The sequence below is a fragment of the Nomascus leucogenys genome, chromosome 4, assembly GCF_006542625.1.
Source record: "Nomascus leucogenys isolate Asia chromosome 4, Asia_NLE_v1, whole genome shotgun sequence".
NCBI lineage: Eukaryota > Metazoa > Chordata > Mammalia > Primates > Hylobatidae > Nomascus > Nomascus leucogenys.
Window position 1 is genome coordinate 64,244,046 of NC_044384.1, and position 26,335 is coordinate 64,270,380.

Genomic DNA, 26,335 nt, shown 5'->3' on the forward strand with positions numbered 1-26,335 from the left:
TTAAATTTCAGCATTGGACAGATCTTCCAGATGGAAAAGTCAACAAAGCAACACTGGACTTAATCTGCAGTGTAGAAAAAATGGACCTAATAGAGATTTACAGAACATTTCTTCCAAAGGCTGCAGAATACATATTCTTTTCCTCAGCACATTTATCATTCTCAAGGATAGACCATGTGTTAGGTCACAAAACAAGACTGAAAACATTTTTTTAAATTGAAATACTACCAAGGATCCTCTCTGAACACAACAGAATAAAGCAAGACACTAATAACAAGGGGAATTTTTGAAACTACAAATACATGAAAATTAAACAATATGTTTCTGAATGATTAGTAGGTCAATGAAGAAATTAAGAGGAAAATTGAATATTTTTGCAAACAAATGGTAACGGAAACAAAACATACCAAAACCTATGGGATACAGCAAAACAGTACTAAGAGGGATGTAAGTGCCTACATTAATAAATAAGAAAAACTTCAAATAAACAAGCTAAAGATGCATCTTAAAGAACTAGAAAAACAAGAGGAAACCAAACCCAAAATTAATAGAAGAAAAGAAATAATAAAGATTGAGCAGAAATAAGTAAAATGAAGAAAACAATAAAAAAGATCAATGAAACAAAAAGTTGATTTTTGAAAAGTTAAACAAAATTAATAAATTTTTAGCCAGAGTAAAAAATAAAAGAAAGAAGATTCAAATAAACAAAATCAGAGGTGAAAAGGACTAAAACTGATACCACAGAAATTCAAAGGATCACTGGTGAGTACACGAGTAACCATATGCCAATAAATTGGAAATTTAGAAGAAATGGAAGAATTCCTAGACATATACAACCTACCAAGATTGAACCAGGAAGAAATCCAAAACCTGAACAGACCAATTACAAGTAAAAGGATTGAAGCTGTAAAAAAAGTCTCCCAGTGAAAAAAAGCCCAGGACCCAATGGCTTCACTGCTGAATTCTATGAAACATTTAAAGAACTAATACCAATCCTCTTGAAATTACTCTGACAAATAGAGGAGGAGGAAGTACCTCTGAACATTGTATGAGTGAGGCCAGTATTACCATGATACCAAAACCAAACAAAACATAGCAAAAAAAAAAAAAAATTATAGGCCAATGTATCTGATGATTATTGATATAAAAATCCTCAACAAAATACCAGCAAACTAGACTCAACAATATGTGAAAAAAATCATCATGACCAAGTGCAATTTATCTTTAGAATGTGTATTAGTCTGTTTTCGTGCTGCTGACAAAGACACACCCAAGACTGGGCAATTTACAAAAGAAAGAGTTTTATTGGACTTACAGTTCCACACGGATGGGGAGGCCTCACAATCATGGCAGAAGGCAAGGAGGAGCAAGTCACATCTTACATGGATGGCAGCAAGCAAAAAGAGAGCTTGTGCAGGGAAACTCCTGTTTTTAAAACCATCAGATCTCACTCGTGTTCTCACTATCAGGAGAACAGCATGGGAAAGACCCACCCCCATGATTCAATCACTTTCCACCAGGTCCCTCCCACAAAACATGGGAATTATGGGAGCTACAAGATGAGATTTGGGTGGCAACACAGAGCCAAACCATATCATTCCACCCCTGGCCCCTCTCAAATTTCATATCTTCACATTTCAAAACAAGTTATGCCTTCCCAACAGTCTCCCAGAGTCTCAACTCATTTCAGCACTAACTCAAAATTCCACAGTCCGAAGTCTCATCCAAGACAAGGGAAGTCCCTTCTGCCTATGAGCCTGTAAATTCAAAAGCAAGTTAGTTACTTCTTAGATACAATGGGGGCACAGACATTGGGTAAATATAGCTGTTCCAAATGGGAGAAACTGGCCAAAACAAAAGGGCTGCCAACCCCATGTGAGTCTGAAATCCAGCAGGGCAGTCAAAGCTTAAAGCTCCAAAATGATCCCCTTTAACTCCATGTCTCACATCCAGGTCACACTGATGCAAGAGGTGGGTTCCCACAGTTTTGGGCTGCTCCATCCCTGTGGCTTTGCAGGGTATAGCTCCCCTCTTGGCTGCTTTCATGGGCTGGGATTGAGTGTCTGCAGCTTTTCCAGACACACAGTGCAAGCTGTTAGTGGATCTAACATTCTGGGGTCTGGAGGATGCTGGCCCTCTTCTCATAGCTCTACTTGGTGGTGCCCCAGTAGGGACTCTGTGTGGGGGATCTGACTCCACATTTCCCTTCCACACTGCCCTAGCAGAGGTTCACCATGAGGGCCTCACCCCTGCAGCAAACTTCTGCCTGGGCATCCAGGTGTTTCCACACATCTGAAATCTAGGCAGAGGTTCCCAAACCTCAATTATTGACTTCTGTGTACCTGCAGCTTCAACACCACATGGAAGCTGCCAAGGCTTGGGGCTTCCACCCTCTGAAGCAACAGCCCAAGCTGTATCTTGGCCCCTTTTAGTCATGGCTGGAACAGCTGGGACAGAGGGCACCAAGTCCCTAGACTGCACACAGCAGAGGAAACTTGGGCCCAGCCCAAAAAAACATTATTTTTCCTAGGTCTCTGGGTCTATGGTGAGAGGGGCTGCTGCAAATATCTCTGACATTTTGCCCTGGAGACATTTTCCCCATTGTCTTGGTGATTAATATTTGGCTTCTCATTACTTATGCAAATTTCTGCAGCCAGCTTGAATTTCTCCTCAGAAAATGGAATTTTCTTTTCTATCACATTGTCAGGCTGCAAATTCTTTAAACTTTTATGCTCTGCTTCTCTTATGAAATTGAATTCCACAAATCTCTAGGGCAGGGGCAAAATGCCATCAGTCTCTTTGCTAAAACATAACAAGAGTCACCTTTGCTCCAATTCCCAATAAGTTCCTCATCTCCATCTGAGAGCACCTCAGCCTGGACCTTATTGTTTGTATCTCGATTAACATTTTAAGCAAAGCTACTCAACAAGTCTACAGGAAATCCCAAACATTCCCACATTTTCCTGTCTTCTTCTGAGCCATCCAAACTGTTCCAACCTCTGCCTGTTACCCAGTTCCAAATTCTCTTTCACATTTTTGGGTATCTCTTCAGCAGTGTCCCACTCTACTGGTACCAATTTACTGTATTAGACCGTTTTCACACTGCTGATAAAGACATACCTGAGACTGGGCAATTTACAAAAGAAAGAGGTTTATTGGACTTACAGTTCCACATGGCTGGGGAGGTCCCACAATCATGGCAGAGGGCAAGGAGGAGCAAGTCACATCTTACATAGATGGCAGGAAGCAAAAAGAGAACTTGTGCAGGGAAACTCCCCCTTTTAAAACCATCAGATCTCATGAGACCCATTCACTATCATGTGAACAGCATGAGAAAGACCCATCCCCATGATTCAGTCATTTTCCAACAGGTCCCTCCCACAACACATGGGAATTATGGGAGCTACAAGATGAGATTTGGGTGGGAACACAGAGCCAAACCATATTGGGATGCAAGGATGGTTCAACATTCACAAATAAATCAATATGATAAAACAGAATGAAGACAAAAAACATTATCACTTCAACTGACGCTGAAAAAGCATTTGATAAAATTCAACATCTCTTCATGATAAAAACCCTCAAAAACTGGGTATAGAAGGAACATATCTCAACATAATGAGAGCCATAAATGACAGATCCACAGCTAGTATCATGTTGAATTGGGAAAAACTGAAAGGCTTTCCTATAAGATCTGGAATAGAACAAGAATGTCCACTTTCACCACTGTTATTCAACATAGTACTGGGAGGCCTAACTAGAGCAATCAGACAAGAGAAAGATATAAAGGGTATCCAAATTGTAGGAAGAAGTCAAATTATCCTTGTTTGCAGATGATATGATTTTATTTTTGTAAAAACCTGAATGATCCACCAAAAAATTATTAGACTGATAAACTAATTCAGTAAAGTTGCAGGATGCAAAATCAACACAGAAAAATAAGTAGCATTTCCATATGCCAACAGTGAACAATCTGAACACGAAATTCAAAAAGTAATCCCATTTACAACAGCCACAAATTAAAATTGAATACCTAGGAATTAACCAAAGCAGTGAAGGATCTCTATAATGAAAACTATAAAACACTGATGTAAGAAATTGAAGAAGACACACACAAAATAAAAATATATCCCATATTCATGGATTGGAAGAATCAATATTTTTAAAATGTCCATACTACACAAACCAATCCACAGATTGAATGTAATCTCTATCAAAATACCAATTACATTCTTCACAGAAGTAGAAAAAAAAATCCTAACAATTATATAGAACCACAGAAGTTCCAGAATAACAAAAGCTATCCCAAGCAAAAAGAACAAAACTGGAGGAATCACATTACCTGACTTCAAATTATATTACACAGCTATAGTAAGCAAATCAACATAGTACTGGCATAGAAACAGACACACAGACAAATGGAACAGAACAAAAAGCCCAGAAACAAATCCACATACCTACAATGAACTCATTTTCAACAAAGGTGTCAAGAACATACACTGGGGAAAAGACAGTCTCTTCAATGAATGGTGCCGGGAAAACTGAATATCCATATGGAGAAGAATGAAACTAAACCCCTATCTCATGCTATATACAAAAATCAAATCAAAGTGGATTAAAGGTTTAAATCTAAGACTTCAACCTATGAAACTACCACAAGGAAACTTTGGTGAAACTCTTCAGGACATTGAGATGGACAAAAATTTCTTAATACCCCGCAAGCACCAGCAACCAATGCAAAAATGGACAAGTGGGATCACATCAAGTTAAAAACTTCTGCATGGCAAAGGAAACAATCAAAAAAGTGAACAGATAACTCACAGAATGGAAGAAAATATTTGCGAACTACCCACCTGACAGGGGATTAAAAAACAGAATATATAAGGAGTTCAAACAACTCTATAGCAAAAAATATCTAATCATAAGATTGAAAAATAGGCAAAAGATCTGAACAAAGATTTCTCAAAAGAAGTCATACAAGTGGCAAACAGGCATACGAAAAGGTGTCTAACATCACTTATCATCAGAGAAATGCAAATCAAAACTACAATGAGATATCATCTCACCTCAGTTAAAATGGCTTATATCCAAAAGCCAGGCAATAACAAATGCTGGCAAGGATGTAGAGAAAAGGAAACCCTTGCACACTGTTGGTGAGAATGTAAATTAGTACAACTACTATGGAGAGCAGTTTGGAGATTCCTCAAAAAACTAAACATAGAGCTACCATATAATACAGCAATCCCACTGCTGGGTACACACCCAAAAAAGAATAAAATTAGTATATCAAAGAGATATCTGCACTGCCATGTTTGTTGAAGCACTGTTCACAATTACCAAAATTTGGAAGCAACCTAAGTGTCCATCAACATATGAATGGATACAAAAATGTGTTACCTGTACACAATGAAGTATTAATACTATTCAGTCATAAAAAAGAATGAGATTCTGTCATTTGCAACAACATAGTTGGAACTGGAAGTCGTGCTAAGTGAAATTAGCCATGCACAGAAAGACAAACATCATTATGTTCTCATGTATTTGTGAGATTTAAAAATCAAAACAATTGAACTCATGGATATAAAGAATAGAAGCAGCACACCAACATGGCATATTGTGCACATGTACCCTAAAACTTAAAGTATAATAATAATAATAATAAAAAGAAAAAAAAAATAGAAGCATGGTTACCAGAGGCTGGAAAGGGTAGCAGGGGTCGTGGGTAGAGGTGGTGATGGTTAATGGGTACAAAAATAGTTAGAATGACTAAGACCTTGCATTTGATAGCACAACAGGGTGACTATAGTCAATAATAATTTAATTGTACATTTAAAAATAACTAAAAGAGTATAATGAGATTGTTTTTACCACAAAGGATAAATGCTTGAGGGCATAGATACCCCATTTTACATGATGTGCTTATTATGCATTGCACACCTGTATCAAAACATCTCATGTCTCCCATAAATATATTCACCTGAGTACCCACAAAAATTAAAATAAAATTTTAAAAGATAAAATACCTGCTTGTCAACCCCCCGAAGAAGAACATTACTTAAACATATTCAACTTAAACCAACTATAAATCCTTATGCTTGTAACATGCAAGTACTAAAATTTCCAGTTAAAAACAAACCAAATTTCAAAACCAACAAAATTCAAATGAACATAAATTAAAGCTGAATTATGTTGTGTTTTGCTGAAAATAGATTACTTCTTCACAATATGACATGATTCTGATATAAATGACACTATATATTTCCTTGTCTGACACCTATAGCCCACTATACGCTCACGGCTAGTGGGCTACTGTCTAGAACATTCACATATGTCTGCCTCTATAAATTGAATTGTATGCCTGCCAAGAGTTTGTTGTCTTCCTCTATTTCCACCCCAGACATGTTATGCCAGTTGTACTTGTTAATTTAAATATGAAATTTAATTCAATATTTCACAAACTGATAAATAATTATGAGAAGAAAGAGAAGGGTGGCTTCCATTTTAAAAATCTGTTGGATGCATTGGGAAAACATTGAATGGTTAAATTGTTATATTATGTATAGATGAGACAAATATAAAATATTGACCCCCAAAATTAAAAAATCTGAGATGTAATAATCGTTTCATGATGGATTTAAGTCCTCTCTCCATTTGAAAAAAGCAGTAGTATTATGAGTATGAATTATTTAAAAAATAGATTATGGAATCTAGACATTGGGCTCACATAAAGGACCTTGGCCCTGTATCAAAATACAGGTAAATAAAGGTACATTTAAATGACTTACATTGAAATGCTTAACATAGATGCTACTTTGTCGTGTTTTTTATTAACACAACCAAACTTTCATTTGTTCAATGCCATTTGCAAGAATGCAACTCTACATATGGAATCTACCTTTATCAGGTTTTCTTATTATTCCATGACAATACAGATAGTACCTTTCTTTGTTGTAGTATGTGTTATGGTTTGAATATGTCTGTCTCCTCCAAAATTCATGTTAAAACTTAATCTCCTAAATTCAGGTATTGCCAATGTGATGGCATTAGGACATGGGGCCTTTAAGAGAGGATTCAGTCATGAAGGCTCATTCCTCATTAATGGGATTAAGGCCTTCATACAAGGGGCTTCATATAGCATTTAGCTCGCTTGCCGTCCTGCCTTTTACTATGAGAGGATGCAGCAAGAGGGCCCTCACAAGACCAAATGTCTATGCCTTGATCTTGCATTTCCCAGCCACCGAAACAGAGAGAAATAACTTTCTCCTCTTTTTAAATTATCCAGTCTGTGGTATTCTGTTATAGCAGTACAAAAGGACTAAGACATTATAGAATCCTAAGCAAAAAATGTGGGATTTGCAAGTGATTGGTAGTTATTTCTTGTTTATAAGATGGTCTTCCCAAACATGTTTGGTATTACTTTTCATTATTATTATAAAAATAAAATTTAAAATTGATTGTAGAAAACATATACACCCCAGTGAATGTATCCGTATGAGAAAGTATATTAGGATATATACTGGATGTATCTCCAGGAAACAACTGAAAGGGCTATTCCACCATGTTTACCTAACTTTCACAAAGTTTTAGAGTCAGTTAGGGACAGATAAAGTGATAGGGTGAAAATGGAAGATTTCTTTTTTTTTTTTTTATCTTTTTTTTGCCATTTAACTTTTTTCTTTTGGATGAGTTCATGTCCTTTGTAGGAATATTTCTATCTTTAAAGAAAAGGATTAAACTCTTAGTAGACTCTTCAGTTTTATCATTAAAAACTGATGTTTTTAATACCTCCTGTAATGTAAAATGTTAAAAGCACTACATTTTTTTATAAATGTATTGTGGGGGAAGAACAATTTTTCTTCAACCTCCATAGGTCCTTAGTTGGAAAAGACCCCCGTACCAAAAGACAGATTAACAAGAGAAAAACAAACATAAGTTTGTTAATATACATATTTCATATAGACGTGGGAGACACCCAGAAAATGAGTAGTTTTCAAAGAGGTGGCTGTGAATTCCAACTTATATAGGATCTTCAACAAAGAGCTATACATTTTTAGCGAAGTAACAAGTCAAAAGGAAGGAACTTCGCGTCTTTAGAGGTAGCAATGTGGGGGAACGCAAATAACCGGCAGATAAAGGCGGTTAGTAAAGCTTGTTAATGTAGATTCCTCTGGTGCCATCACCAGGCTAAGAGTCCAAAGTTGTTGGTACTTAACTTTGTTCTCCCTGGCAGAACAGCAGGAAAGGGCAGCAGGATACCTTTTGTCTTCGTAAATCTATGCCCTGCTTTTAAACAAATGGAGAACAGAGAGCTTTCCTTATCTGCCTCTTCTTGATTTCTGCTCAACAAACCTCTATATTTTAACAAGGCATATTCTGGTCTCCCGTAGTATTCACAGATGTTAATATGAATACACATTAATGTAAATGTTTAAAAAGGTATGACACAGCTGAAAGAAGTATAAATAATATTACCTTTTAAAGGCAACTTGACTGTGGATAACAAAGCCTTATAATTTTTCATCTATATTGACCTAATAAGTCTACTTCTTAAGATCTATCTCAAGGATATATACTGTGCACAGAGATGTGCACAGAGTTAGTAATAGTGGTATGCTTTGTATACACAAAGCATTAAGCATATAAAAACAGTTAAAATGAAGGCTTAAATAAATTATGGTAAGTTCCAAACAATGGTATATTATGCAGAAATAAAAATCATACTATGCAAGGATATTGTTATTGAAAGGTGTTTTGTTTTATGCCATTTAATGAAAGAAGCATGATAAAAACAAATATGGGATCATATAACATGATCCCATATTTATTTAAATATATATATATATATAGAAATCTGGAGAGCATACACAAAAATGTTAAGATAAATTAAGAGAAAGGCACATTGCATCTGTGGTATTCTTGTCAAAAAAATGCATAATTTCAATGCAATATGGGAAAGTATCAGACAAAATAAATTGAGACAGTCTAAAATGTAACTTAACAGTACTGTCCAAAAAGTATCAAGACTATGAAAGACATGGGGAGAAAAAGGAACTTTCAGATTGGAGAAAATTAAGAAAACATAAGAAATAATTGCAATGTGAAATTGTGGACTGGATCTAATAACAGACAAAGGACATTAGTGAAAAAAGGGTGAAATCCAAAATTAAGTCTATAGTTTAATTAACAGAATTGCATCAATTTTATTTCATGGTTTTCATCATTGTACTATAGTTATGTAAGATGCTAACACTAGAAGAAGTTCACTGGGAAATTCTCTACTTATGTTCTGATCAATATTTCTTTAATCTAAAATTATTTCAAAATGAATTTTTTTAAAAATATAAATGTTAGAAACATAAAGTTAAGAAAATTTCTCAAAAAATTCGATCGAGGACAAAGAGATTAAAAATAAACAATAAGAATAAATTTAGAGGGCTTGTCTAGGAAAAGTGAAGAAAAAGAAAAAAAATGAGGAAATCATAAATAATTCAAGAACACTTTCCAGAATAATTGAAGGACATAATTTCCAGATTGAAAGGACCTACCAGTTTCCAGTACATCCACACTAGGAAACATCACCATATTTTAGAATATGCAGGGGTGACAGGAGGATTCTTCCAGCTTTGAAAAAGAGAAAAATACATAGGTTGCACATAAGGGATCAAAACTGAGAATAGCATCAGACTTTTCAAGATATTTTCAAAATTTTAAAGGTTTATTATAAGGTTTTAATATCTGTACTCAAATTTCTATCCTGAAAGTAAATGTCAGATTTTGGGAGCAGAAATCATAGTTGCTATTATAGCAATCACTGCAAGAGTTCCCAATCCCCTGTATCTACACAAAACATGATGAAAGCCACGTCACCCTGCACATATGAGAATCTGCCTGAAATTATCTGGGGGGCTTATACAGTCCACCAGCAGCCCTATCATCATCTGAGAGAAGCAGAGAAACCTTTGCTCTCTAGTCATTACCCATCCTTTAGAACATGAATAACTGGCTCTTGGGGTCATCCCCCTTTGAAATTTGAACGCATTTGGAGGTAAGGCTCTAAATCTTTCTGCAAGTCTCTGGCTATTCAATTTTACCCTTCCCAGGCTAGTTTTTCAATCTAGGTGTTATTAAAAGTGCTCAGAAAGCCCTGACTATGCAGAAGCATGAAATTATTCACTTCCCTACAAATTATTTTCTACCCCCAGCCAAACCATCAATAAAGCATGAAGGTAAAATGGACCTCAAAAAGTTCACCTCTCATTCACTCTTCCAATTGAGGATGTGTTTGAATTATTCCATTCTCACACTGCTGTAAAGACATCCCTGAGACTGGGTAATTTTTAAAGAGGCTTAGTCGGCTCACGATTCTGCAGACTGTACAGGCTTCTCCTTCTGTGGAGGCCTCAGGAAATTTACAATCATGGCAGAAAGCAAAGAGAGAGCAAGCACATCTTCACATGGCTAGTAGGAGGGAGGTGGTGCTACACACTTTTTTTTTTTTTTTTTTTTTGAGATGGAGTCTCACTCTGTCACCCAGGCTGGAGTGCAGTGGTGCAATCTGGGCTCACTGCAAGCTCTGCCTCCCAGGTTCACGCCATTCTCCTGCCTCAGCCTCCCAAGTAGCTGGGACTGCAGGTGCCCGCCACCACGCCTGGCTAAATTTTTTTGTATTTTTTTAGTAGAGACAGGGTTTCACTGTGTTAGCCAGGATGATCTCGATCTCCTGACCTCGTGATCCACCCACCTTGGCCTCCCAAAGTGCTGGGATTACAGGCATAAGCCACCATGCCCAGCCAGTGTTACACACTTTTAAACAAGCAGATCTCAGGAGAATGCTGTCACAAGACAGCACTATGGGCATGGTGCTAAACAATCATGGGAGCTAAATTGCCCCCATGATCTAATCACCTCCTATCAGGCCCCACATCCAAAACTAGGGATCACAATTCAACATGAGATTTTGGTGGGGACACAGAGCCTAACCATACCATTGTTCTTTCACCGAAACAAGAGAATAAATCAGGAAAAGACAAGGTGAGATCTAGAATTGGTAATCCAATTCAAGAATGGAGTTCTAGGATAATGGTCAAGGGAGGCCCAGAATGTCAGTGCCCAGCACTCTCTGAGATGAAGTTCTTCAAACAGATGCAAATGATAGAATACCTCACAACTGACATAAGGACGGGAGACTTAGACAACTAGCACAGAGTTTAGGGTGGAATTACTGGTATACACATAAAAACCTAAGGAAACAAAAGTTCTTAGCTGCAGGGAAACAACTTGCAAGCAAGGAAAATATATCATAGTATGCTAGGTGGCTCAGCTGCAACAGATTTACATATTGCAATCCTGTAAACAACGAATTTTGATTTAACAAAATGATGACGAAACTGTACTAGCAGTACAGGAGGAACACAAATGTATATAGGTACAAGATGTAAGGAAGGAAAATATCTTCATAGGAAGTCAATAGATTTAAGTCTAAATTTGAGAAATAAAACAAGCAACATAATAGAGAAAAATACCAAATTTAGCAGCTAAAAATAGTTGAAATTGAACAAGCATCAATCTCTCCCACTTAAGGAGGTAGTTTCTAATTCCTAGGAACTATAATTATTTTCTTCCAAGTAAATATTATAAATCTATTCTGTTTAGTGCCTTTCCCAAAGGGTTTTTCTACATTTCTGCAATATAGGAGGGCAGATTATCCTATTTAAAAGGCAAAATAAAACTGAACTTTAGAAGTGACGTATTTTGACGTAATGGGATTTGACCTGTGATAATAATGCAAAACATAATGCAATAACTTTTCTTTTTTTGGGGGGGTGGGGGGGAGAGTGGTGCATAGTAAGACCAGAACACTAGTAATGTGACAGCTATGAAAATAAATCTGTGTAGCTGTAATACCTCCTCCCTCCTACTTGCTCTGCAAGCAGACAGGCCTTAATTAATTCCAAGAAGGGATAGAGAGCAAATGTCAGATTCCGACAACAGATACAACTGCTTTATGTGCAAAAGAATGGTAGAGGAAAAGGTTGAAGGAATAGTGGAAATACTTGGGAAAATATTTGTGTAGGTGTGGTGTTATAGAGAGATATAGATATAGGTTTTTGTCCACAGTTCTTGGCTCACAACTTCCATAGCCCTTGTTATAGTTTTTTTGTTATAATGTTGGGTGTGTCGGGCCTCAGGAAATAGAATCTCTCTGACCTTCTGACAGGACTCTAATATTCCCCTGCCTTTCCAGTTGCAGGTCATGAGATCATAATTCCAGAGAGGATCTTACCTCCTACCCTGGAGGCCAATCACATTTCCACATGGTAGTCCATAAAAACCCAAGAGGACTCGGTTGGGGAGCCTCTGGAGAGCTAAAAGGGGGTTCCTGGAGGATGGTACCCAGGGAGTGCATGGAAGCTCCATGCTCCTTTCTCCATACCTCACCCTACACATCTCTTCATCTGTATCTTTGGAAATATCCTTTATAATAAACCAGTAAACATGTTACCCTGAGTTCTGCGAGCTGCTCCAGCAAATTAATTTTACCTCCAAATCTAAAGTGGGGGTCGTGGGAAGCCCAGCTTGAAGTTGCTTGGTCAGAAGTTCTGGAAGCCTGGACTTGTAACTGGCGTCTGGTGGAGGGCAGTCTTGGGGACTGAACCCTCAATCTGTGGAATCTGATGCTATCCCCAGGTAGTGTCAGAATTAAACTGGAGGACACTGAGCTGCAGAAGTGGTTACTCACTTGGTGGGGGGATTTCTGCTCCCTCCCACCCAACTATTGGTTATGAGAGTCTTTTGTGTTTATGCTTGTTGTGGTGTGAGAGGAGAGGAAATATGGTTAGTGTTTTTCCCAAACCATGGGAGAGTGAGATGACTTTTTAGATACAGCTGAGACAGAAAGGAAAAGATGAGAAGAAGCTGCTAAAAGAAATGGAGAAATATAAAAAGAAATGTTAAGAAGTGCTGCTGTGTGATCTACTTGTTGACACTAATTCAGGAAAACTTCAGTAAATAACTATATTATTTTTCAATACTATTGAGAGTAAGATTTCTACTTCTTTTGGATGCATCTCCAAAAGCTGAGAAGGCCTTTAAAATAGGAGCATCCCAGGTTTATGTGGGATATATATATAAAATAGGAAATCCTAGGTTTATGTGGATTACATCAAGTGTGATTTGAATTATTTTGCTAGGACTTGTGACAATTTGCATGGAATCATCACATTCCTCCCACTTTAAACTCTGGCAAAGCTTGAGAGATGACCAGTCTCTGAACATCCCTCTCCTGTGACCTCTGAAGGTACTGAGGAACCCGCATCTTGTGATCACCTTTAGTGCTCATTTGGAGTTAGATGGTAGAAAAACTTCAAGTAATTACATTAAAAGTGCTTTCAGTGTATTACTCCAACTAGTTAATTACAGAATAGAATTGAATCCTGAAATAACCTTAAAGACCACCAAGTGCAATTGCCTCCTTTAAAACAAGGAAATGATTCATGAAGGTGAAATCAGTTACTCAAAGTTCTTATAAGCAAGCTAAATGGTGAGTGGTGACTGAAATCAAAGTGTATTACCTTTTACTTGATTGGTAGAAATAACACAATTATAAGGTCATATATAAGAACTTTCTATAGCTTGTCTCACATAATTCTCGCAACATTATTATCACATTTTACAGATGAGAAAATGAAACTTAGAAAGGCTCAATAACTTGTCCAAGGCCAACCAGGTAGTGGTAGAACTAGAACTCACACCCACGCGGTCTGAATCCAGAGCCCATACTCTACATCACTACACTGGCTTTTTTACCAATACAAATACTTTCAAAGTTTTGCAGTAGGAAAAAAAAAAAACTAATCTGAGATTTTAGAGTCAGAAGTACAATGCCAAATTAAAAATGCAGCAGAATAAGGGTAGTATGGATACTGGAAGACAACTAATAACAGTAATATATAGTAAAAAAAAAATAAAAAAAGCAAATTTAGGAACTTAGGAGTTTTAAACGCAGTCTTTCAAATCTTAATGTTTTATAATTTTAGAATGAGCCAAAAGCTTTATATAAATGAAATAAATAGATCCTACATGTACTTTAGGATTCTATTTCAGGCTGCTTGTAATTCAGACACCAGAATCACAGAAACTAGGTTTGAGCTCTTTTTTTTTCAGTTTGTAAGATGAGAATAGTAATACCTATTCATAATAGTGTAAGCTACCTTAATAATGTATACTGTAAAGCACTCTGTAGATGTCGGTCTAATTAGTATACAGTTCAGTTCTACTGTATCACCAAAGTTAAAATTGTTTTCTGTATATAATGTATTTTTTTTTAAAGTCCTATGATTTTGTAACTCCCAGAAGTTTGGGAAAATAATGATTATATACCACTTAAAATTAATTTACCCCTACTGTTTTTCATTTCTCTTTTCTCAACCCCACATTTTATTACAGGGTATCAAGACTATTAAATGTAATCTTGTTTACACTAATGCCAATTGATCCAGGAGCCTTCCAATCTGGTTAATATTTCCTGTTTTGTATTGGCTGGAAGATTACAGAAACAGAATAGCCAAAACATTACACATACTTTAAATTAAATTAAATGTAAACAGCCTAAGAATGAAACGTAATACTGTTTCCCAAATGTCAAACTTCTAGACATCTCCGCCATCCTTTTTGAAGTCAGTAATATTTTAAATCAATTATATCTGATTTTAAGGCTGAACTTCTTATCTATCCCTGTTTATCTTTTGGAATAATAAGCAAGAATGGTGTACATGGGGCAGTGAATCATTTGCATTTTGGCAGAAATTACCAACGATTATGCAACCAGCCTAAGGTGGTGACATAGCCTAAAAATAGTGGAGGCAGAATCTGAATCCAAGTTTTCTAACACCTTTCAGAGAGAAAGGCGGCGAGGAGAGGATAGATAGGGAGATCTCCTAACACAGAAGACCATTTTTACGTAGGCCTTTACATAGGACCATTTTTACCTTGGCCCCCGACTAGATGGCCTTTGGTCTTGTGGGTTTTGCTTGGCTCACCGCATAATGGAACATGTGAAGAAGGCTAACTGGTAGCTTTGTGTTATATTGCAATTATCCGTGACATTCTACCGGCAGTTTTTCATATCATGTGGGGGCAGCCTGTACACCTGAAGCAAGGTAAAACAATATTGGTTTAGTATTAGTACCCTGCATGGGAGACATTTTGGAGAAATAAAAATCTAAGGACCAATTTAGTACAGAGACATAGAGACAGCTGTCTGCATAAATGCCTCTTTCTCCAGTGAGAAGAGTGTTTGCCATCTGCCAAACAGCGGTCTGAACTCAGTAAGGACGTGTGCAGGGCCACAGCTGCACATTTTGTGGCTTGAGGCTAACAATACGGTCACTAAGGGCACAGGCTCTGGAGGCAGATGGACCCGCTTTCCTGTCCCAGCTCTGATAAGAACGATATTGGGCAGGATTTTTAACTTCTTTGAATCTTGGTGTCTTCACCAGTGGTAATGAGTACCTACCTCAGACTTGTCATAAAACATAGTGATTGTGTATATAGTGCCAAACCTGGCAAACATTCAATGTATACTAGGTTTTATTATTAAAATCCTAACCCCTTGACTATCTCTCCTGTGACTGAAGTTCAAAGTCAGTAGAAAAAAAAAAAAGTAATGACCACGGGAAGCTCCTGCCTTTCAGCTGAACACAGAAAATGAGTGAATTCCAAGTGAGTTTAATAGCATAGAACGCTTTCTCAAAACTCCATCAACATGACAAGCAGCTGCTGATCTAAAACCATCAGAAGACATATTTTTTTTTCTTTTCAGATTTCCATTAGCTTGCTTGTTATCCTATCAAGACTGTCAACCTTAACTGGTCAGTGGGCACTAAGGGAACATCTGCGGAGTCAGACACTACTGGACATACTCTATTTGCTCATGGTGCTTCCTCCCTTAAAACCTTATTAACATCCTTGCCCAAAGTCACTGAAGCCCAGGTTATTATTCTTTACTCCTCTCATTTTATTTGCATCAGTATCTTTCTTGATGCAAGCATCTATTATTTTAAAGAAATATATCTTAGCCTCTTATTACTATTCCTCTTGTTGAAATCCAGTATCAGTTAGGGAAAATGAGAATCATTCTATGGAAATGGCAATAATTAATAGATATTATTTTCTCAGTATACATTCCCAAAAGTCATTTAAGAATGTTTATGTTGGCACCACTAACCACTAACCCATGACAACTTATTAAAAATTCCTACTTTCTAAAGTATATTCCATGAACTGGATTAAAATACATAACATGGCAGATTTTTTTTTAAATAGCAGTTTGCCTATTTGTGATCATTACATTATTTGTAAATCCTTGTAAAATGTTGTAAAACTTGGAAAGATACGCATCTCACACTGGATAACTCCCGGAGGGCAGGAATGGTGCTGGTCTTGCTCACTGTTGCATTCCCAGCGCATAGTCCAATGCCAGGCACATACAAGGCATTCAATGACTGACATACTTTAATCTTAGGCTATAAAAAGTACTTCTGTGTAAGTTTAGTAGAAATATCCCCCAAAGAAGAGCAGAGTGACTCAGCAAACTGTTATTCTAGAACTAAAAGGAAAAAAAAACAGAATTAATGGATGTAGTCTAGGCCCCTTTGGGGAGAAAGCAACAGATCATCTTGGAATTAACTAGAAACGGAACAGTTGGGTGCAGCCTGAAATGCACCCAATTTTAGAAAAGCATACTACAAAAATATATTAATGTATGATTTCATGTATGAGATTCAAAAGCCAGCTCTCAAAATTGCAATTCTGGTTCTGCCAATCTGGTTCTGCCATCACAGATGTTCCCAAAGAAGAGAAGGGAGCCATCCAAAGAGGCCAGTGTTTACACCGACTACATTCCAATGATTTACTTTAAAATGTACACGATGGGAAATCACAAAACCAAAAACAACATGTAGACGAATATACAAGTTTGTAAGACCAGAGCCACAAACAGATCGAAGCTTACAGAAATACTAAGACAAACACAGTGTCTGTAGACATTTTCAGTTAATAACACTTAATGAGGTCTAGGTCTACAGCTCAGGGCCAATGATTGTAGAACTGAGAGATGCTTCTCAGCTTCTGTCTGCTCCATTGGGAATGCTCTTTAGGAAGTGGGGAACATTTACAGTGAACCTAAAAAGTGTGGATGCTGGGGTTAATGTATTTTCCTGGCCATCACATTAATCCTCAGCAGGCTGTGAGGCAGAAATACTTACCATTATTTTAGAGATGGTGAAACTCAGCTGAAGGCAGTTAAGAACTTGTCTGAATTTAGTTACTGAGAGGCAAAACCAGGATCCAAATCTAAGTTTGTCTTGTAAAGTCTTTCCATTAAACCTCACCTCCTCGTTATACTGAAAAGATTTAAATTAATATTGGTAAGTGGGAATATCTTTTGAAGAGATCATGAAAACACCCAACTGCTAAAATCTGTCACAATCCAGATAAATTATACCCAGGGCCCCTAAGATGAGATCAGTATGGCGACCTTTAAGGAATCATGGATAACGGGTGATGGAAAAACATTTTCAAAAAGAACATGTAAGACCAGACTGGGAAGGGGCACACTCACTCTAACAGCTGGGGACCAAAACTGCTTCTGCCTTTGCATCTCCAGGGTCCAGCCCAGTGCCTTGCATATGATGCTTAACACAAGTAGGCAACATACTATCTTTACATACCTTAAGTAGATGCAGGATTAACTCTATTATAAATAGTTCCCAAGGGGAGAGCTTCAGTTATGAGAGGGTATGCAAAAATGGAGACAGACTTCAAAGGAAAGTGGGAGCTTTCTGTTCTTTGCTGAACAGCTCTCTGCCTCTGCCTAGGACTCAACCCTACACCACAATCCTTACTATGTACCAACTCTACTACAATTGCACCCCAAGGCTTGCTACTCTTGAGAACAAAACACCACTAATAGCATTACTATGTGACAATGAATCCCACCTTCCAAATGACTTACAGATAACTACACAAAATAACCCATTAAGTTGGAAACTACATAAATTTGCATCATTTTCCCTCATCTTAGTCTTTTTTTCCTAACAAAATAGGGTGAATTTGTTAGTATCAACCTCACTTGATGGCGACCTCTGTACTTTCTAACAATTCTAAATTAGTGATCAAGTTAATGGCCGGCAAATTACTTTACATTTAAACTTCCTAAATTTCTCCTCTTCAATCAGTGCCAATACAATGCAAATTAAGCACAAAAGCTAACATCAAGTTTGTGGCATTCTCTGTAAAAACAGAAAAAAGTCAATGATTTGTAAGTAATGAAAAGGTAGTAATGTTGACACTTAGACTTGACCTTCCTCTTACATTCCAGATTCAGAGTAACCACATTTCAGAATTAACTCCCTAGGGTGTTGGAGGTAACTTGAAGACTCTAACATGATGGCTCCACTATGCAGGGGACTACCAAATCCAGCCAGGTGTAGAGGCAGTGTTACTGACCAGGACCCAGCAGACAGTAGAGCTGCCGTGATAGGATTCTGCTGCCACCAAAAATATATAAAGGAAACAGGTGCCCTAACACACATACAAACCCAGTACCAGTGGCAGAGATAACACAAATACATTTCTCATGCAAAATAGGCTAAATGATAAATATTTGCATCATATAGACTGTGGAATATTAACCTTTCTTTTTGGGGGTTACCACCATGACTATGTGGTTTCAACGGAGATTAATATCACATGTTTCAACTGTAAAGCCAGGATGAAGCTAGCATAGAAAATACATTTTGGTAGAAATCTGGGTATGTGGAAGGTTGCTATGAAAAAATGAAAAGAGGAATGATAGAAGTATATTTTCTTTTATACACAAAAAATGAAGGCCCAAAATATGGTTTGTTGAAGTAGCTATCGACAAGATGTTAAAATTATTTTTCCTTTGCTTTGGTTAAAACAGCCTAGGAATGGCAATCAGTTCCTTCTATAAATAGCATAAAAACACAGTGCCAGGACTACTTTTAGAACAGAATAAACAACTTTCAAGAAAAGAAATTAATTTTAAGTAAAATTAAACATTTTACCAATAACTAAAATTTTTAAAAAGGTAGTATCTTCATCCTAACATCTTGGGCATAACACACACCAATTAAAAAAATAAAATTTCTTTCACGATAGAATTACAGGTGTTAATGCAACAAGCTATGGAGTGAAATTACTTTAATTTTTTTAAAAAAATCCTAGCAATGAAAAATGAATTTGAAAAATTGACATTTTCTACAATTCTACATATTGTAAAATAATTGACTAATAGTTTTTTACAGAACACAATTCAAACTATTGTTGTCATTTCAATATATTCCTAAAGATGGTTAAAAGAACATTTAGTATACCAAAACTGGAACAGTTTATAATTCTCATTTACGGCTATGAAAAGGCAATCAACTTCTATTTAAAACTGTAACCAGTGATGAAATATACTTAGAAAACATAAACATTTGGTCTGACAATCTTTAATATTTGTTAAAAACAGTCTGATGTTTGTTGCTGATGGAAGTTATTTTAATCCAATGTGCAAAAAAAGTGCAGCTGTCTACTTTTTACTTGAAATACATAAGACCGACACTATTATTTACACACTTAAAAGATTTTAAATTTATTAAGTAAGCATACTGCATCTCCTTTATGGATAAATCATGTGCCCCAGAGAGCCCCAAAGCTTGATGACATTCTGTAAAGTTACACAAATGTATCTGAAGAAGTTATCTGTTCTTGTCCTAATTCTGATTCTAAATAAACATCCAATTTCAAAATCAATTAAGATTTTAATCTAGGAAATCCTGGGATTGTTACACATGTTAAAAACCTTATCTCTGAGAGCCTTTTCTATTCTTCTTACCACAGGTCCACTCACAAATCCCAGCTGGTGTGGACTGGCACTGCCCCAAATAAGAGGAACCTAAGAGCTTGGCTCCAAGACCCCCCACCATCCTGGTGGGTTTGCTTGGCCTTTAGGATGTGTGACTACAGCTTTTGGGTAGGTACAGGGCAATCAAGATTGAGGAAGAAACACTTCAGCAAAGCAACCATTATTTGTCCACAAAAACAGTGAAAAATAGTGATATAAAATTAACAAACCAAATATAAATCTAACGCCATTCTGCATTTCCAGAACTTTTTTTATATTTGCGCGATGTTCTTGGTCAACCACTCACCAATTTTCTGTGTCTATCTGAAGTACTTTCATTAAGTTATTAAAACTGCTCTTTTGACCATAAGTCACACAGAATTGTGATTAGGAAATCAATTTACTTATTACTCTGTGCAGGGCACCTGCTAGGGTGGTGAGTGTAAAGGAATTAAAAATGGAAGTCTCTCACTTCTAAACTGGACACAGTTCTCAAATTAAAATAATAAAAAAAAGGAAGAGGGGTGCTTACTGGCAACATTAATACTAGACACCAGACAAGACAGTGAAACGGTTTGGTCAGAATTGAGGAACACCATTTCCTTGAAAAGTCTTAAAAATACCTAACCAAGCACTGCCTGAAGTCCAGTGAGTACAATGTTCCATGTTTCCACAAAAATATAGTAACTGGCATTCACTCATTATGATCCACGTCATCTCAGTCTCCACTTTCCAGGCAAAGTGTCCCTGTCCCACCGCCTCTAGCTACAGGCTATCGTCTCCAGCTGCTGTTCTGCTTCCGCAGCCATCGCTGCCGCCTGCAACTGTTCTGTCTCGCTCTGGATGGCACTGGGGGTAACCTGCTTCCTTTCACTGTGCATATTGTTCTCATGCCTTTTCAGATCAGACGCCTTGGCAAATGCCTTGGTGCAGGAGCCACACACAAAAGGCTTTTCCCCTCTGTGTCTTCTTTCGTGATCCTTGAGGTGAGACTTGTGTTTGAAGGCTTTGTCACACATGTGGCATGCAAACGGTCTTTCATTACTGTGAACTCTCTCATGCTTCTTTAAGTCTGGGGCACGGATAAATGATTTTCCACACACCTCACAGCTATAGGGCTTATATCCCGTGTGGATTTTTAGGTGTTCTTTCAGGTGGGCCTGTGTGGTGAAACCTTTTGTGCACATTTCACAAACAAATGGCCTGTCCGCCGTGTGGAGTTTCTCATGCTTCCTCAATCTGCCTTCATCAGAAAACGTCTTCCCACACGCCTGGCAGGCAATCTGCTCCCGATGGTGACCATAAAGCAAATATTCAAACTTCATGTCACTGGTGGCTGTTGTCCAGCCTGGTGTCTGTTCATCTTTCACTTCACTCATCCCATCATTAAATGTTAAGGCTTGAGGGGTCTGGGACCCCAAGTCTTTTGATTCTGGGGTCTCCATGGATTCTACTTCCTGGCCGTAGCAATTGACCTTCCGAACTTCCTCACTCCCCAGCTCTTTCAGGATCGCTTCCTGAACCCTGAGCGTTGTGGTGGGCGACTTGCCGTCCTCCTGACTCGGGGGGGTGCCTTCTACTGTGTCATCAGAAGGACTGTCATCCTGATCCCCGATTTCCTCTACATCATCATCCTGGGTGTCAGCAGCATCTCCAATGGGGCGATTTATTTTGAGGCAATACTTACTTTTGGACTGACCATTGTTTTCATCAGGACTGGAAACATCACGCTTCTGAGAACACAGTTTATCCAAAAACCGGATACCAAGAATCTGACCCGATGACATCATTAAGTTAACATCTTCTTTTTTCACGGAAATCTTTGCTGTGTACATGTAGTTCAGGACCTCTTCAAATATATCAGAACGAAGAAAATCTATTTCTATTACTGAAGAACTATCAACCTCAAGCTTCTTGAAAAGCTTTTTAAAGTAGGTGCTGCAGGCAGCAAGAACACATCTGTGTGCTCTGAATTTCACATCCTCAACCACAATAGCAATATCACAAAATTCTCCCTCCAGGCGTTGCTCATTTAGTGTTTTCAGAAACAGAGTTTTATGATCATCGTCATTGTATTTAATGGTTTCAGACATACTGATGAAAAACTCCTACAAAAAAAAAAAAAAAGAAAGTTTAGTAATTATAAATAGTACTTTTCCATACAGAGAACACAGTCACATTTTCATTTCCTGGTCAATCTATGGAACCTAACAATTTCAGAAAGTCAATGTTAAGAGTAGTCTTTGAATATGGGTAGAAAAGACTGATCCCAACTCAAGGATCTCCATATTGTTACTCCTATTCATCTTCAATTTACTAAGTATTTGCCTAGTTATATCCCAGGCATTGTTCTATGTGCTTTACATGTTTTAATTAATTTAATATTCAGGTAACCTCATGAGGTACGTATCACTATCCTCATTTTATAGACAAAGTTAGAAATCTGCCCAATATTCTATAACTATTTAGTGAAGAGCTGGGACTTAAATGCAGACAATCTGGCTGCAAAACCAGTGCTTCCTGACAACTAGAGATAATCGGGTAACTCAAACTCAAGTTTTAAGAAACAGGTTCAAGGGAACGATCCTCTAGTCCTGTCTGTTGCACCTACTCTTATTCCATCTACTCTATGGAGGATTCAGCAAAATAATGAATTATGTTATACCTCCTTGACAGAAGGAACAAATTACTATTGCAGAACTAGAAAGGAACATTACTGCCAAAATATCCCATTGAGTGTTGTGTTCGAGTTTTTCCACAGCACTTTTGGGCCACTTCTAAATGAAGGTCAAGGTTTAATCTGACCTTAAGAGAATCAGATGACATTTGGGAAGTGGCTTTGTTCTCTCTAGATGCCAATCTACCTGCATCCAGATAAAAGTGCCATCAACACCAGATGTACGTACTTGATAAGTGCTGAGAGTATTTTATAAGCAAAAATTTGGAATTGGCATGAAAGATCTATGTCATCATGTTAAAAAACTGATCATCTTAAAGCATTCTCTATGTTTCCTTTTTAAAAACATTGTTTTACTTTTATTCGGCTAAGTATTTTCCCCCAGACAAATAGAAGTGTTCATGCACAATCAGAATTGGTATATATATTTTAAAGCAAATGCCAAGTCATTTTCATCAAGATTTAATATCCAAAGTTATAGTTACCATGAACAACTCAGGCTATTATCTTAATGCCTTAAACGCCAAAATCTTCAGATCAGAGTAACTCTGATCAGGAGCACGCCAGACCTACAGAGGAAAGGACAAACAAGAATGAGGTAGGATCTTCCTGTATCCCAAATCCTAAACCAAGAATTGATTTTTTAAAAATAAATTTTCCTGTTCCCTCTCTTGTACATTTTCAGGTTTGGGAGAGGGGCAGGTAGGTGGCTGGTACATCAAGTGCAGTTCTGAACAGATATGGACTAGAACAGGTAAGGGCTGTAGCACTCGGGCATAAAGGGGCTGTGCCCTAGGAACTGGAAGGACGGGTTGGAGAACCATTAAGGGATTTCTCCTCACACACTAAGCCCATGTCCATATTTGTACAGAGGTTGATGGCTACACAGATACAGAAAAAAACAACTTCACCATGCCCCCTACACCCATCCCATTTCCCGCTGGGTATGTTAGCCCTCTACATTTTTCTCTAGGCTCATACAAACCTAGAGAAGTATATACCTTTATAAATAAAGCTATACAAGTACATAAACCCAACAGGTAACATGGGAGGAGAGGGAACAATGATTGCTTTTTCTTTCTGCACCTGTGTGATGTATTAATAGTACACACGTTTGTCTTTAAGACTGTATTTGAGAAATCCAGGTGTTTTTACCTCTATCCCTACAGGAAGGGTGAAAGAATTTTAGCTTTTTTGTGAGTTTTAACTCTTACCGGAAGAACTCCATCCTGCAGACCCATATCCTGAAAAACAAAAAGTTTCCTCTACTGAACAGTGACCACACAGATAAGTTGTTTGGTGTGGTAGGAGCAAAGGACTGGGCTGTAATAGTCTTAACACAAAAACCATGGAACAAGACTCCAACCTGGAGACCAACACCTTGAAACCCATAATAAGCTCCTTCTAAAGAAAGGTGAACACACCGAGCTGCCCAACGTAGAAGCGGGATGTCTCATCTGAAGTTTGAAGTTAGGCAACATTTCCAAAAGATGATTCTGACTTGATCATTCTACGTGTTTCTGCCTCTCTATTCCCTAGAAGCACCCAGGCCTGTAACCATCCAGACACTAGGCAGCCCAGGCAAAAATCTTACACTGTGACACTACTGTTGTCACTAACTCGTCCTAGGGCTTGTGGGATAAAAGTGCATGGGACCAGAGAGAGGAGTGGCCTTAGAGTAGCTATGACAACATATCAATGTGGTGGTGCTGTTGTTTTGGCTAGTGTGTACTTGGCCACGCACCCCCTCCCCTCTCTCTAAGATGTATGAGACTTGGGAGACCATGTGTGTCCAACACCGCCTCCTCCCCGCCCCGCCCCGCCCCCCTTGCCATTGAGAGGTTCCAATTGCTAACTTCAGGTGAGTCAAAACTGGAAGACAGCTGTTGCCAGCATCTGTGTAGGCAGGTGTAGCCCCAACACCACCTTCATAATAAGGCTGCCCCTTCCTAATTGCTCTCCAAACTGCGGGCGCGCTGAGCCGCGTTACAGTGCAGGGAGCCGGGCTTCCCAAAGCCAAAAACTTACATAAGCAGCCGCAGCCGCCTCCCCTGCCCCGGGCAGCCCGACAATGGCGGCTGCACGACTTCCTTGTTGCAAGCTTGCAATTTCGGAGTGGGGAGGAAGCAGAGAGCCAAGCGCAGACCCAAGAAGCCCTCAAGGCGTATGGAGTCCTCGCTCTCAATTTCTTTGGGCCTGGGAGGTGGGGAGTGGAGGAGGCCGTTTGCACTCCTTCCCAGACAAAAGCTCCCAGCCTGGGAGCCAGGTGGTGAAAGGGCCACTTTCCCTTTCATGATCAGACGTCGAGCGCAGGCTGGGGACCGCGGCTCGGAGCGCGCAGGGAGGGACTGCGGCCCGCGGCGGCCCCGGCGGTGCGACGAGCGGGAGCGGGCGTGCGGCCGGCTCCGCAGCCCCGCGCCGCGCCGCGCCCCGCTCCGCCCGCGAGCCCGGAGCTCGCGCCCCGCGCACTCCCCGGCCAGCTCGCGCCGGGCCCTCCCCCGCCCTCCCGCGGCCGGGGGCGGGGGCGGCGCGCGGCCGGCTAACCCAAGCTCCGCGGGCGCACCCGGGAGTGCGTGCGCTGGGGTCCCGGCCCCCTCGTCCGCCGGCGGCTGGGGGCGGCGCGGCGGGGCCCGCGGCTCGGAGGGGCGGCGCCCGGCGGGCCGCGCTCCGCGCCGGGTTCGGGCCGTCCCCACCCCCACCGCGGTGCACTGCGGCGGTGCGAGCGGGGGCGGCCATGAACTCGGCCGCCGAGGCTCTGCGAGCGCGCGCGCGGGGCCGCCACCGCCTGGCCGCTCCCCGAGCCCGCTCGCCGGCCCGCGCGGCCCCCAGGGCGCCCCGGCCCCACGCCCAGCCCTGGCCCACGCCAGTCCCCGCTCGCACCGCGCCGCTGGCGGCCGCCGCACATCCTGGAGCTGGCTGGTGCCCCAGAGCTCGGCGAGAACGCGCGTCTTCCGGGCCGCCCCGCCAGCCGCCGGCCGCCCCCGCGCCCGCCTTGCGGACGGCCCCAGCCCCTTCCGCACCCTGGCCCGCGCTTACCTGCAGCCTGGCACAGCCACAGACACTGCCGTGGGTTCCCCGCGCTCGCTAGCAAATGCAGGCCGGGACGGGATGGGCTCGGGGCGCGGGGGCACGGTGGGTGGCAGTGTGTTTTGGATTTTTTTTTGGAGTTTGGGGAGGGGGCGGGGTGGGGGAAATCGTGCACGTCCCTGATGGTAGCAGCCCTCCTCCTGCACGAGCACAGAATGTCTAGCCGGCTGTGAACACCCCCACCGCCCCCCCCTTCCCGTGCATGCGCGGTGCGGGCTGGGGGGAAGGCGCGCCGCCGGCTTGCGCAGGCACGGAACCCGACCGGGTCTCTAAGTGGGCGAGCAAAGAAAGGGTTAATCCGGGCCCTTGCCGACGCTTTCGTTGGAGACTACGGGGCCGCCCCCGGAGGGCCCTGGCCTGCGCACGCGCGCGCACGCGCGCGGCTTGGGGCGCGCGGAGCCCGCGCGCGGGAGAAGGAATGGGCGGGGCAAGGGCGGGGCTTCAGGAGCCAAGGAACTTAAGCACGAGCGCTGCTCGCGGGCACCCGCCCCGCCTCAAGCTCCCTCCCGCCCTGGTTCCTTGGCTCCCGCCCGCGCCCGGCGCCGGCGCAGCGCCGGGGACGCGGGAACCAGCGCTCCCATGCGTGTGCATGTGCATGTGCGTGGGCCAGAGCCTCCCCCGGGCGCGCGCAGGCCGGGCGCTGAGGCTGCGGGGCTCTG

At 40.3% G+C, this 26,335-nt stretch overlaps 1 protein-coding gene across 3 annotated transcripts; it reads right to left on the reverse strand.

Moving 5' to 3' along the window:
- Nucleotides 1–19,207: 19,207 nt before the first annotated feature.
- Nucleotides 19,208–25,851, reverse strand: ZBTB14 (zinc finger and BTB domain containing 14). Of its 3 annotated transcripts, XM_003262056.4 has the most exons (4): nucleotides 24,618–24,891; nucleotides 23,804–23,833; nucleotides 23,075–23,158; nucleotides 19,208–22,020 (listed from the first exon to the last, which is right to left on the reverse strand). In XM_003262056.4, exons 3-4 carry the CDS (start codon nucleotides 23,075–23,077, stop codon nucleotides 20,674–20,676), a joined length of 1,350 nt encoding a protein of 449 aa, XP_003262104.1. In that variant the 5' UTR covers nucleotides 23,078–23,158; nucleotides 23,804–23,833; nucleotides 24,618–24,891; the 3' UTR covers nucleotides 19,208–20,673. The 3 variants fall into 3 exon arrangements, with proteins under 3 accessions (XP_003262104.1, XP_030666563.1, XP_030666562.1); XM_030810703.1 differs by lacking the exon at nucleotides 24,618–24,891 and having other exon boundaries at nucleotides 23,804–23,931; XM_030810702.1 differs by lacking the exons at nucleotides 23,804–23,833; nucleotides 24,618–24,891 and adding an exon at nucleotides 25,626–25,851 and having other exon boundaries at nucleotides 19,213–22,020.
- Between the last annotated feature and the right edge of the window lie 484 nt (nucleotides 25,852–26,335).